General features: G+C 47.0%; 1 protein-coding gene across 1 annotated transcript in view; it reads right to left on the minus strand.

Moving 5' to 3' along the window:
• Nucleotides 1–13,236, minus strand: part of MOB4 (MOB family member 4, phocein) — a 45,908-nt gene that overhangs the window by 15,817 nt on the left and 16,855 nt on the right. Inside the window, exons 4-6 of the mRNA XM_077448703.1 lie at nt 11,312–11,354; nt 7,308–7,394; nt 6,506–6,585 (exon numbers count right to left, since the gene is read on the minus strand). Of these exons, the coding sequence (XP_077304829.1) occupies nt 6,506–6,585; nt 7,308–7,394; nt 11,312–11,354 (210 nt within the window). The remainder of the gene's footprint in view (nt 1–6,505; nt 6,586–7,307; nt 7,395–11,311; nt 11,355–13,236) is intronic.

Genomic DNA, 13,236 nt, shown 5'->3' on the forward strand with positions numbered 1-13,236 from the left:
AATAGGAGCCCTTTCTATATATCCTGCTGGGACCTGTATTACCACTTCCTGTTCCTCTAACTCCTGAAGAGGAAAGAAGGGCACATTTTGGCAGCTCAGTGACAAGGAGTCTCAAAAGAGGAGAGTTCTGAAAACTCCAAACGGTAACCTCTTACGATGATCCCCAACACAAACTGATTGGAGGTGATCATCTCCCACTGGGGGAGGAAGGCCTCTTTTTTACTGCTCCCCATATTTCTTCTTAAGGGGAAAGGCCTTTTTCTTATCAGCCGTGCGATCTAGCCCTGCTTCAAGACCTGGCCCAAACAGCAGTAAACAGTAGCAGTAACAGCAGCCTCCTGTAAAAAAGATTCCAGAGCTTTGCTTTGGACGCCTTGTCCCCCTGCCATGCCTTGACCCCCTGCCATGTCTTCAGCCTTGAGGCCCTCCAGGCTGAGTTGGTCAGAGCCGAAGATCTTGCATACATTCGCCTGGATTGAATCGAAGCAGCGTATGCCAACACCTTAAGCAGCATGGGAAAGGAGGATAGAAAGTCTCCTCTGCCGTCATTGCTTCATGCATTAATCTGGCTAAGCCGACACTTCATATTATGAGCCACCACTGTGGCCGCTATGGCAGGCTTAGATATTTTCTTAAGAGAAAAAGCCCATGCATCCTTCAGAAGTGAGTCCATCATTTCAAACATAGGGTCTGAAAGCATTCCCATGTCCCTGAGGACAGGTCAGTATGCCTGGACGTCTGAAGAAAGGTAGTCTCTAACCTGGGAGATTCTATTCCAGACAAGAGCTTCCTCTTCCGCCCAAGAAAAAACCTTTGCTTTAATGCACCAGAAAAGAAAGGTTTTCCTTCGGGACCCCGCCATTCCTGATGGCATCGATCAAGACATCATGAACCGAGAACACCCGCTTCCCCCAGGTCCTAGTACATCTGATCGTGGGGTGACAATGCCTTCTTCCTAAAGTGGTATGAATAGCTCTCAAGAGCTTATCCACTTCATCCAGGGGGAAGTTTATAATCGAGGGGTTCTTTTGGGTTCCCCACCCAAGCCCTCACCTTTATCAGATTCCCTTGGGAGTCTGAGACGGCACTGTCAACTTCTTCCTCAACTTCCTCTCTGGAACCCTCTAGACTCTCCCTTAACCTGCAGGAGGAACATCCATCGGGTTAGGTGGAACACTCTGCTGTGCTGGTGAAAGAGTGCTCTGGAGCTGAGGCCACTGGAACCTTCCCAGAAACCGCCAGATATGCACCGTGTTCTGCTGCCTGTTTCCTGATGGCGCTCAAACAGGGACCTGAACCCTCTGAGGCCACTGGAACCTTAGGTTAAAGGTCTGACTGAGCTATCCGGTGCTTCAATACACTCTTTACCAAGTGCCTTTGAACCAGGGATTCCCCAAAGAGGCTCTATATGAAGGACGCTCCCTCCTAGAACCAAGGGGAGACTTGCTCATGTCCTTCAGAGACCTAGAGATAAAAGAGCAGCATAAAATCCTAAAAAAAAGAAACACCAGCACTACTTAAGAGGACCACCGGGAGTGCCCTCCCCTAGGATCAATCTCCATCTGGATCCCAGACGCACTGCCCTTCCCCCCGACCACCTAGGGGGAAAAAACACCAGTGGAGCTACTGGTTGTAAGGTAAGGGAACCCCTCGCCAGGGCTTTTACCTTTGAGTGGCTGGTGCCGTTACTCCTGGAGCTCCCGAAGCCACTGCTTTGGACATTCTCCTGTTGAGGAAGAGTGGTACGAACGTGCCTCCAACAGCTACCCGTGCAACTGTAGAAAGAGAGGCTGCACCAGCCGAACGCTAGGTTCCCCTCCACGTGCCGCGTCCGGAACTGGAAGACGCGGATCCAACGAAGAGGTCCGCCCCCACCGGAATTGACGTCGCCCGCCAACCGGTCCGGCCTCTGGCTCCCAGCCGACTGGATACACAGGGGGGCCTTGGACGTCCTCATTGCAGCGCCCCACTGGGCGAAACGCAGGGATGAACCTCCCCAAAAACTTCCTGCTTTCCCCAAGCGAAGATTGGAGTGCGTATATAGAAAAAGGTCAGTCAAAAGTTCAGCTTCCCCAGCCGACCGGACTGCCTGTTCCGTTAAAACACCCGCGGGTGAACGGACGGACAACCCTGTAAAACTTCCTGCTTTCCCCAAGCGAAGTTTAGGGTGTATAGACAGTACGAACGCTTCAGCTCCCCGCTGATCCGACTGTCAAGGGCCGACCGATAGACGGTCGGGTAACCGAGTGGGGCCGGGGCTCCGCTCGGATAGCTTCAGTCTCACCAACCGAATTCAGCTAAGGTTCCTTAGCGATGTCTCCCCACCGGAGGAAACACCATAACTGAGGAACGAAGGGAGGAGGAGGCTTAAATCATGAAAATGAAGGCGGTGTTTCCTAAGAGGGGAGGAGCCAGTGTCTCTCAAAGGTGGCTGTCCTGAAAGACGATTGGGGAAAAAAGGTAGAGTCAGGTGAGTTTGGGGCATAGACATTAGTAATAGCGATATCCGAATGGGCTAATTTGAGTGAAATGGTGATCATGCGACCTAGCTGATCCACTCGTACATTCTTAACTGTATAGGTTAGCTTTTTATGTAACAGAATCACTACCCCGGCCCTACGACCATCAGATGGGGACCCAAAAACCTCTCCCACCCACAACCTACGGAGGCGTTGCACATCATCAGCCGAGAGGTGAGTCTCTTGTAACAGAGCCACATCCGCTCATAACCGTTTCAAATGTCTAAGGATCATCAGCCGTTTACATGGGGAGCGAAGCCCCTTAACATTCCACGACACGATCTTCAAGTGATCCCCCTCGACCGACGAAGCCATAGTAGTAATAATTTAGATGTCAGCGCTAAGAGGTAGCGGGGAAACCTCCCCCATAATCTCGATCCGCCAAATAGGGGAACTCTCGAAGACCGTGTCGTTTCTGGGCTTAAAGGCATAGAGCATTCATAGAAGCACGAAGTAAAAAACAACATGTACCGTAGAGTATAACCTGCATGGAATAAAGAACAAATTAATACCCATAAGGTATCTAAACAATCTATCATGAACTTCCCTTTTTTCCACATCCAACCGTATGTGGATACCGACCCTCCCGCCTCCCCCTTACACTTGAGTATTGTCCAGGAGGGATCAAGAGCCGAGTTCAGCACCCCACATGGGGGACAGCATAGATGCTGCAGTGGGAATGACCCAGGCTGAGGGCGGTAAGGGTTCCCGCTTCCGAGCGAACAACCGTTGCAGATATAGAGTATAAAGCAGTGTCATGTGGGATCAGAATGGCGGGCTAAGAGAACATATCCGCCTCGTACACACTGTAGTCCAGCATTCAAAAGCAGGTTACCGCCTCGGTGGTATGTAGAGTAAATGTTTATAAACAGAACTTAAGCGACCGCTTTATAATCGCAGTAAACCAGTAGGAGCCCTGAGCCATAACACTAAAGAACTGCTAACTTGATGCAAACTGTAGAAGTGTAGGCACATGGGAGAAAAACAAGCGTGTACTTATCAGGCCAATTCCATCGTCAGTGCGGGGAGTAGTAGCGTGGTCTCCTCGTATCCAAAACGTCCGATTTCAGCGGCCACGATTTCCTTCACGATTCGATAGCTGGGTGAGTCGGGTGCGCTTATACGGCGGCTTGCTAGGGCTGGAGCGCGGTCTGCGATCTCCAGGGTCAGGGCAGGACGGAGAGCCGATCGAAGCATCTGTATGGTCCATTTCTGTGGTGGCTTGAGCCAAGTATCTTGCTGCTTCGTCCGGTGACGTAAAAGATAGGCGTTCCCCTGAAGGCGCTTCCATTCGTAGAATAGCAGGGTAGGCCAAGGAAAACTTTACTTGTTGTTGGTGTAGCGTAGTACACACCGGAGCGAACGCCTTCCTGCGTTTCATGACCTCTACTGAATAGTCGGCAAATAGTAGAAGTTTAGCTCCATCAACGGTCAAGGTACGATTGCGCCGGAATGCTTGTAAAATCGCTGCCTTGTCAGCATAATTGAGATACCTTACAATGACATGCCTAGGCTTAGTGCGGGTATCCTCATATTGGCCGATGCGGTGAGCACGTTCGATAGTACAGGGTATGCGGAGACCCAATTGTTCCGGTATGACTTTAGCACATATGTCAGCGAGGTGATTCGCAGTAACCGTTTCCGGAAGACCAATGATTCGTAAATTGTTCCTTCTGGAGCGGTTCTCGAGGTCATCGATCTTATCCCACAGATCTCTCGTCTCCGCCGTGAGACGGGCGATCGTCGCCGATTGTGCCGTAGTATCATCCTCCAGAAAAGTAATCCGATCTTCCGTCTGGGTGATTCGTTGCGCCTGTGCTTGTAGCTCTATATGGAGCTGCTCCAGCCCTTTGTGTACGGCTGCATCCACTGTGGCTGTTAAAGTAGGGCCTAGAAGGGCTACAACTTCTTGGGCTATGCCCACCGGTTATTGATTTCCCTGCATCTCTGCTGTGATCAAGGGCCCGACCTGATCCGCTGGTAGCGTGGTCGCCATCTTGGCCGTGCCGAGGGCCGCGTCTTCTGCTGAGGACGGCGAGGAAGAGACAGCCCGGGCATATGACCTCTCCACAAAGCGGTCCATGAGTCCCCCGTAAGTGAGGTGGAGTTTGGGGAGCAACCCCGGAGTTTTAGCAGGTCTACAGGCAGCGATATAGAGGGGTTCAGCGGGAGCTGCGTCCAGTCACAGCCTGCTCATGTGGCGCCGGAACCGGAAGTACCAGCAGTGGGACTCTTGACATGACCAGGGGTGATTAATAATGGTTTGCAAATGTCCTTGGATCTGCATGGGAGTAGCATGGGAAAATGTTCTCCTGCTTCACAGCGGCCTGAGCCCTGATGAAAGGGATTTTGTTTTACCCCAAAATGTGTTGGCTGTTTTCTCTGACTGCAAATTAATTGTATTTCATTTCATCATTAAACTTGTGGACTCTTGTTGTTATTGTTTGGCCCGTTCATTAGGTCTTATACACAGATTCTAAACTCTGGGTTGTCCTCCCTTTCATAAGGGATGTCCCTGTTTTGTGGAGTGCTGCCAAACCGTGGCCAGGGGCCCAGTTACAATCAACTGTCGCAGGGAGGGGGTATGGGGAAATTGGGCAACAGATGCAGTATTGGGAACATGTAACACGTTCCAAAAGGTAACCTTCTCCTTTAACAGACTCCTATTCCTTCAGAGGTCAAAGCAATTAATTTACGGATTACAAATAAAAAGTGCTTCACAAATATCTTTGCATGGCAGTAAAACGAAATGGTCATATTTGTTTACCTTCTCAGATTTAAAATACCTTAAAGGGTTTGTTAAAGTGGGGTACCCCCTAAAAAAAAAAAATTAAAAGTCAGCAGCTACAAATACTGCAGCTGCTGGCTTTTAATAATCGGACACTTACCTGCCCCAGGGTCCAGCGATGCGGGGGAACGAAGCCCCCCCTCGCTCCCCGCTCTGCTCGCGGCGCCGTCATGCATACTGTGGGCACCCGGCTGTGGCTTCACAGCCGGGCAGCCACTGCGCATGCGCGAGCGGCGCAGGGCGCCGTGATACGCCGTACAGTCACCTGGGACACATGACAGGTCCCAGGTGAATGTGCGGCGCGAGGGGAAGTGATGTCACCAGCCTGGGCAATGAGGAAGGCAGATTACGAGGGACCCCCTAGCAACCGGTATTTAGAGGTGAGTAAAAAATTTTTTTTTTGCCAATTATTTTTTTATTTTATTTTTTATGAATTTTAAGCACTTTTAATTTTTTGGTGGCAACACCACTTTAACGCAATATGATAACGTCCTGCCAGCCCCTCTATAATAGGCAGGCATACCACACTGTAAATGTCTCTTCTAAAAATGAGGATTGCAAATACCCTTTTAGGGTGATCTTCAGGCCGGTCACATGACTTTTGGCCGCTTAAGAGCTCCGATATATGGCTGACTGAAGTCAGAGGACCAAGATCTCCCTCTGACTTTAGTCTGGGAGGTCAGCCCCGTCTCGAAGATGTAAAGTGGCTGCGAGTCACGTGACCGGCCTGAAGCTTTAAAAATCTATTTATAATCCTCGTTTTTAGAAAAAACGTACACAGCGTGGTATGCCTGCCTAAAGAGGGGCTGGCAGTGACCATTGTACGTTTTTTACTTGCATTAATAGTGGCAGGGATGGAGGTGGGCGGAGACAGAGACACAGAACAGGGAGATGGGAGGGAGGAGAGCAGGGCTGCGGAGGCATGTATGGAGGCATGTATGCTGACCATGGTGGTCAGCAGCCCTGATTATCGTGGTCAGTGCAGAGAGGGGGACTCAGGAAGTTGCGGAATCAGCCAGGTTTTTACAGTTTAGGGGGGCGGGGGCAGATTACACAGCAAAAGCACTGTGCTGTTTAATCTGCTTTAAGGGAACATCATCTGAATTTTTTTGGGGGGTTAACACTTTAAGCTCCAGCTCATTCTGTGTATTAACAGTAAAATTTGGGTTAACTTGTTTTATTCATTATACAAACTTACCTGCTTGGGAAATATTTATTGCTATTCAAGAGACATGCAGCACCATCAAGTGTATGCCTTGTGTAATCTATGGCAGGACACTAAAACACAAAACAAAAACTAATTACTAATTGGTTGCAATAATAATAAGCTTTTATGCAAGATCCGTTTAATTTCTCTAGAATTTCCAAAATCATCATATAATCCTGGAGTAAAAATCTAATATTAGATTATTTATGGGATTAAGGTTTGAACATGCACTACAGACACAGATTTAGCCGTTGTCATATAGAATCATTATTGGATCAGGTTTGCACCAGGTCAGTGCATTACTAGGCCTTACTTCACTTTTGCTTTAAGGCCCCTTTCACACTGAGGAGCTTTACAGGCACTAAAGTGCTAAAAACAGCGCCTGCAAAGCGCCCTGAAAGAGCCGCTCAGTGCACTCCAATGTGAAAGCCCTGAGGGCTTTCACACTGGAGCGGTGCGCTTGCAGGACAGTCAAAAAAGTCCCGCAAGCCGCATCTTTGGAGCGTTGTAGGAGCGGTGTATTTACTGCTCCTATAGCGCTCCTTCCCATTGAAAACAATGGGGCAGCGCTCCAAACCCGCCTGCCAAGCGCTGCTGCAGCGGCGCTTTGCGGGCGGTTTTAACCCTTTTTCGGCCGCTAGTGGGGGTTCAAACTGCCCTGCTAGCGGCCTATCAGCACCGCTAAATATAACGCTGCTTTACTGCCAGAGCGCTGAGAGCCCCAGTGTGAAAGAAGCCCAAGTCATTCCAGAAGCATTTTGCCTGATAAAACAAAGTAACAAGTGAGACTCACCTCTTTTGGCGTTTTATGAGCTGCACAAAGAAATATCCATTGTTCTGTTGCTGTCATTTGGGTGCAAGAGTCCGGGTGACATTCAGCCTATAAAATTAAAATAAAACCCACATATTAAGCCAAGCTTGAAGAAATCTCTGCAATCACCGTACTTTGAAGGCACAAGCTTATCTGTAAAGCACAACAATGAACTTCTCTTATTTTTTCCCTTTTGATCTATTAAATATACCATCAAAAGTTTGTCTGTCAATAGCTTCCTGGGCTCTCGGCTTGCCCTTCATTCTTACTAGTTACAAATATTCTGATGTCTACAGACCCCTCTGTTATTGAGAAAACTAGAGGAGGAAGTTCCAGTAGTCCTGTCCTGGTATAAAAGGTCCCAAACTTCCCTTTACTCTCACGTTGCTTGAGCAATGGATGCCCTCAATAGCACCATTTGGCTTGCCCAATCTCCTCATCTGCCTCCTCCTCTTCAATAGAACTAGTGCCATCACAATGTTATGCTAGACATCCTGTTTGCCAATGCCTCTCCAAATCAAAACACGTTTGTCTTTCTGTCTCTCCACTCACCAACAGGAAAAGGATGTTATGTCAGGAAATAACCTGCAAAATCCATAGTAATTTAACTTGCATAAAAACGTGTGTGAATGTGCTTCGAAATGCACATTGAGGCAGGATGTCTGTGCCCTGGTTCTGGAACTCACAGATTTCTCTCTGGAAGACTATCCTGCAGCCTGCCTGCTTCACCTCAGCTCCTTCTCTAAACATATATACAGTCACACCTTGGTGATAAATCTCCTAAACATGGCCCAGACTGGGGCATTGGATCAGGTCTGTGACAGACATTATGAGGATGCAGGAGCTAACACTATCCCTCCGTAAACAAGAAGCTCGTTTTAAAAAGACGTTCTGCTGGACCCAATTTACCTACTCTGACAAATATTCTGACTTATTGGGCTCTAACCCAGATTAGGCAGCATGATTACACAGCAGTGACGGCGAACCTTGGCACCCCAGATGTTTTGTAACTACATTTTCCGCGATGCTCAAATACGCTGCGATGCAGAATGCATGAGCATCATGGGAAATGTTCCAAAACATCTGGTGTGCCACGGTTCACCATCACTGCACTACAGGGATCCCCCCCCCCCTCCTTTTACCTTTTCCTTCCTTCCCCACTTTGCTTTCTCGCTTCCCTTTTCAGTTGACCTTCTTGCTAGTGTATCCTCTTCAAACCGGTGATAAACTGGATGCCTGGACCAATACGCTGTCTCAAGAACCCTGTATCTGTTGTGCTTCCAACCCTGTTTTTTACCATCAATGCTCTGTCCTATGAGTGGAATTTATCTGGATTGTTTACTTGTTTTGTATATTGTTGCTATAAATAAAAAGGTATAAATAAATGATCATAAATGCCCAAAGGGAGGTAATGCACATACTTTTTTTTTTTTTAGCATTTATATCAGGGGTCTCAAACTCGCGGCCCGCGGGCCAACTGCGGCCCGCGGGACAATATTTTGCGGCCCCCCGCCTGGAAAAGCACTTAGCCACCTTCCCTCCGGTACTTGAAGAAGATGAAGTCGCCGCTCTGAACGCACTTGGTGCAGGTCAGCCTCCGGCGATGTTACACAGCGGGCAGCGCTCCACCGCCAAGTACAGTACCTCGGCGTCTCACCAGGGGGAGTAAGTGGCGGTGGAGCGCTGCCCGCTGTGTAACACCGCCGGACGCTGACCTGCACCAAGTGCGTTCAGAGCGGCGACTTCATCTTCTTCGATGGGAGGGACACGGAGAGGCAAGTACCAGCCTGTCAGTCACGCTCTCCACGCCTCACTTTTTTTCTTCTCTTTCCCGTTCAGGCGACAGGACGTTCTGCCATTGGAGGCCCTGCATGGGAGGAGGAGACGCAGGGGTTTCTCAATGGGCGTCTCCTTCTCCCTGGCTGTGTTGTGATCCAATCACATCAAAGAGTGTCACAGACAAGGAGTTTTTTTCTTCCTGGCTGTGACTCTCACTGTGATTGGATTGAGGCACATGGAGAAGGAGACGCCCATTGAGAAAATCCGGCGTCTCTTCCTCCTTGATGCTCAGTATTAGCATACAGGGCAAGAAATATACAGGGGGGCACAGCAGAGTGGAGGAGTGCTATTTTTATAAACCAGACAGGTGCGTGCCCACCCTAAAGGTTTTTGAGGAAAACTTGATGCGGCCCAGCCTTACCCAGAATCTACCTCCAGCGGCCCCCAGGTAAATTGAGTTTGAGACCCCTGATTTATATGAATGTCTGAACAGGCCCTTAGATGAGCTTTAGGTTTTAAAATACTTCAGACAGTACAGCACTACTGAGAAGCAGTAATGTTACTTTATATCTGCTCTTCCACACCCCAGTAATATAGCTATAGCCATCCATACTGTTCATTTTGTTACCTTTAAGATACACTGAACCCCTGTATATTCACACACTGAATATACAAAAAGGAACTTTGAAGACTATAGATTTCCTTTAAAGTAAATATCAAGGCAAAAAAATAAATAAAAATACATGCACATTTCCTAAAGCTTTATCCCTTTAAAAAATTCTTTATCCCTTTAAACATTCTGGATGTGCCAGAAACGTAGTACACTCCTACCTTCCTCTTTGATGTGACAACACAGCTCTGAATTCCAAAGCGTCCCATCAGCTGTGCCCATTAAAATTGGTGTAATGGCCATTTTATTATTGATAGATCACAAGGAACACAGAGCTCTCCCCATCCCCTACCCCTTCTTATACTGATAACGCCTCCATGTACACAGGCAGTCAGCTCACAAGGTTTCTGGTAAAATCAAGAGGTATTTTTTTGCATTTATTGAACAGATTGAACAAAAACACTTTTGAATGGCCTATGTAGAAGACCAAAAGGGAGAAAATAATAGAAGCTCATTTACTTTAGATTTACTTACATCATAAGCTAGCACAAGACAGACAGGTATCCATAGTGACAACCAGATCTATCTGTCCCCACACAGCGATTAAGCAATTAAGACCCCTTTTTATTCAGACCAGTGCAACAAATCTTTTGAGGCAAGCAGAGTGGAAGAATCAATTATGCTGGAATGTGCTGAATTGTAGGAGACGTACTTTAGTCACATTGTAGCATTCTGCATCAGCCCTTGTACAACACACACACACTAATTGCTTTTTGCTTGTACCTTGCTCTCATGTCTTCTAAATATCAGTTAGTGAAAATACATCAGGTCAGCAATACACATAGGAACACATCAGGAATTGGAGCGGTGTTCTCTCCCAAATGTTCTCTGTGCAATGCACTAAATATTTTTGCAATAATATAAATACTCTGTAAGGCGGATTGGCTCAACTGGCATTGACAGAGGTAATCATGCAAGAGACAGGGACACCCAGGAACAATCCAAACAGGTTTTTCTGGCACTTTTATCCAGCAAGGCATCAAAACACAGCATCAATGCAGGAGAGCCTTGTACAGCAAGTCCATAGAATAACAAAAATATAACCCCTATTCGTCCAAGCCACTAACTAATCTCAAGTCAGTTCCTGACTAACAACTTGCCCCCAATAGGTTCAAAACAACAGGCAGCACATATATCTTTTTTTGTGTTCTTTCAGCAGTCTGCCTTTGCACCTAGCAACAGGTTCTAAGAGTAGAGAGAGTGAGCCTCTATCATCATACAGCTCAGATATAAATTAGAAGTATAGGCATGTGGGCGGCTGAGACTAATAGTGAGGTCTGGCTACCAGGTAAGATGTGAACCTAAGAATAATGGAGGCTTTATCCTACCTACATAAAGCTCTACAAAGTCTCCAGGACCCAGAAAAGAACATATTAAGATTCTGAAAAAAATAAATAAACACCAGACGCAACATCTGGAGTCCCTCACCATGTGTAGATTAGAAACCAAAAGTGACACTTGTACACCATCCTGCCAGCCAGTGCCTCACAGCACTCACACATTTTTTTGCAGTTGCTAAGAGACAACAATATATTACCTGGAGTTTAACAGCAAGTCCATTGAGTTCAAGACAAAATTGCCTAAAAAGATGAACATGAATTAATAAGCTATATAAAAGACAGGAAGGGATTTGGAATCTCACAATTGAGAATACAAACAGCTGAAAAAAAAAAAAAAAAAAAAAACACTGTCTCCCAATGCCCACCCTATCCAAACAAAAGACTGGCTGGAGTTCTACTTTGAACTGTTACAACCAAACACAAAAGTAACAAAATAACAAACAGGCTTATACTTACCTGCCCTGTGAAATGGAATAGCACAGAGCAGCCCCAAATCTTCTCTTCTTGTGTGCCTTGCCTGGGCTCCTGGCTCCTCATCTCTGGCGATTGCTCCCATAGAAAGCGTCTTTCTATGGGGGCACTTGTGCGGGCTCACTCTGGAGCCTTGCTGTGTGTGTCTATAGACAGGGACAGTGGGACTCGGCCCCAATCGTTGCTCCCTTATCACTCTTTGATTGACAGCAGCGGGAGCCAATGGCTGTCTCAGCAAAGCCAGTGAGCTCAAGGTTTGAGGGGAGAGAAGAGCCGCAGACCTGCAAAATGCTGGATCGAATGAGGGCTCAGATGGGGGGGGGGGTGAGTGGGGTTACTGATGCCTAAATATTTAATCTTTATAGCCACTTAATGAAACCCCACCTGCCCTAAAAGTTATCTTAGTGCTTGGCTCATTTTTCTGCTGTGTGCTCTATAATAATTCAGTGTACAAGAAGTGTATCGAATGAGATCACTCACACATTGGTAGTCTTCAATGTATGTACTGTATGTTGTCCTGAAGTCAGTTTAGGATTCTCAGTTACCAAGAGGTGTACTATAATAGTGATTTGAGAGAGCAAAATCTAAGTGTAAGCAAGGCGTTAAAACATAATAACAGTTATTACCCAAATTAACCAAGCACTACTGGTTTCAAAACGGCAGTGGATTGTTGTTTCTATAAATCCTACCTTGCAGCAATTATAAAATGTACAGGTTTTCCGAAAATACATATACAGTGAGTACACCCCTCACATTTTTGTAAATATTTTATTCTATCTTTTCATGTGACAACACTGAAGAAATTACACTTTGCTACAATGTAAAGTAGTGAGTGTACAGCTTGTATAACAGTGTAAATTTGCTGTCCCCTCAAAATAACGCAACCCACAGCGATTAATATCTAAACTGCTGGCAACAAAAGTGAGTACACCCCTAAGTGAAAATGTCCAAATTGGGCCCAATCAGCCATTTTCCCTCCCTGGTGTCATGTGACCCGTTAGTGTTACAAGGTCTCAGGTGTGAATGGCAGGTGTGTTATATTTGGTGTTATTGCTCTCACTCTCTCATACTGGTCACTGGAAGCTCATCATGGCAACTGATGGCAAAGAACTCTCTGAGGATCTGAAAAATAGAATTGTTGCGCTACATAAAGATGACCTAGGCTATAAGAAGATTGCCAAGACCCTGAAACTGAGCTGCAGCATGGTGGCCAAGACCATACTGTGGTTTAACAGGACTTATTCCACCCAGAATAGGCCTCGCCATGGTCGACCAAAGAAGTTCAGTGCATGTGCTTAGCACAGGGCTCGACAAACCCCGGTCGCCAGGTCGCATTTGCGCCTAGATTTCGTGTCCTGGCGACTGGGGCAACGCTGCTGGGGTATCCTGTCTCCATTTGGACCCCGAACTCCGCCGCGCAATTCCATCGTGCCGCGCCGGCCAGTAATTGAGGCCGCGGCTTTGCGGCCTACTAAAATCTTTCGGTAGTCTGGCGCCATCTTGTGGTGGATGTAGAAATTACACCCTATTCCAATAATGATAATTCCTAATGGAGTGAAGCTCCCTGACTGTTTTTCACTGCCCGCCCATTTCCTTCCCCTAATTAAAATAATTTTTTTTACTTTTTACAAAAAAAAAAAATAATAATAAT

Source organism: Lithobates pipiens, unplaced genomic scaffold (assembly GCF_037356315.1).
Source record: "Lithobates pipiens isolate NorthernLeopardFrog02 unplaced genomic scaffold, aLitPip1_a1.2 Scaffold_22, whole genome shotgun sequence".
Taxonomy (NCBI): domain Eukaryota; kingdom Metazoa; phylum Chordata; class Amphibia; order Anura; family Ranidae; genus Lithobates; species Lithobates pipiens.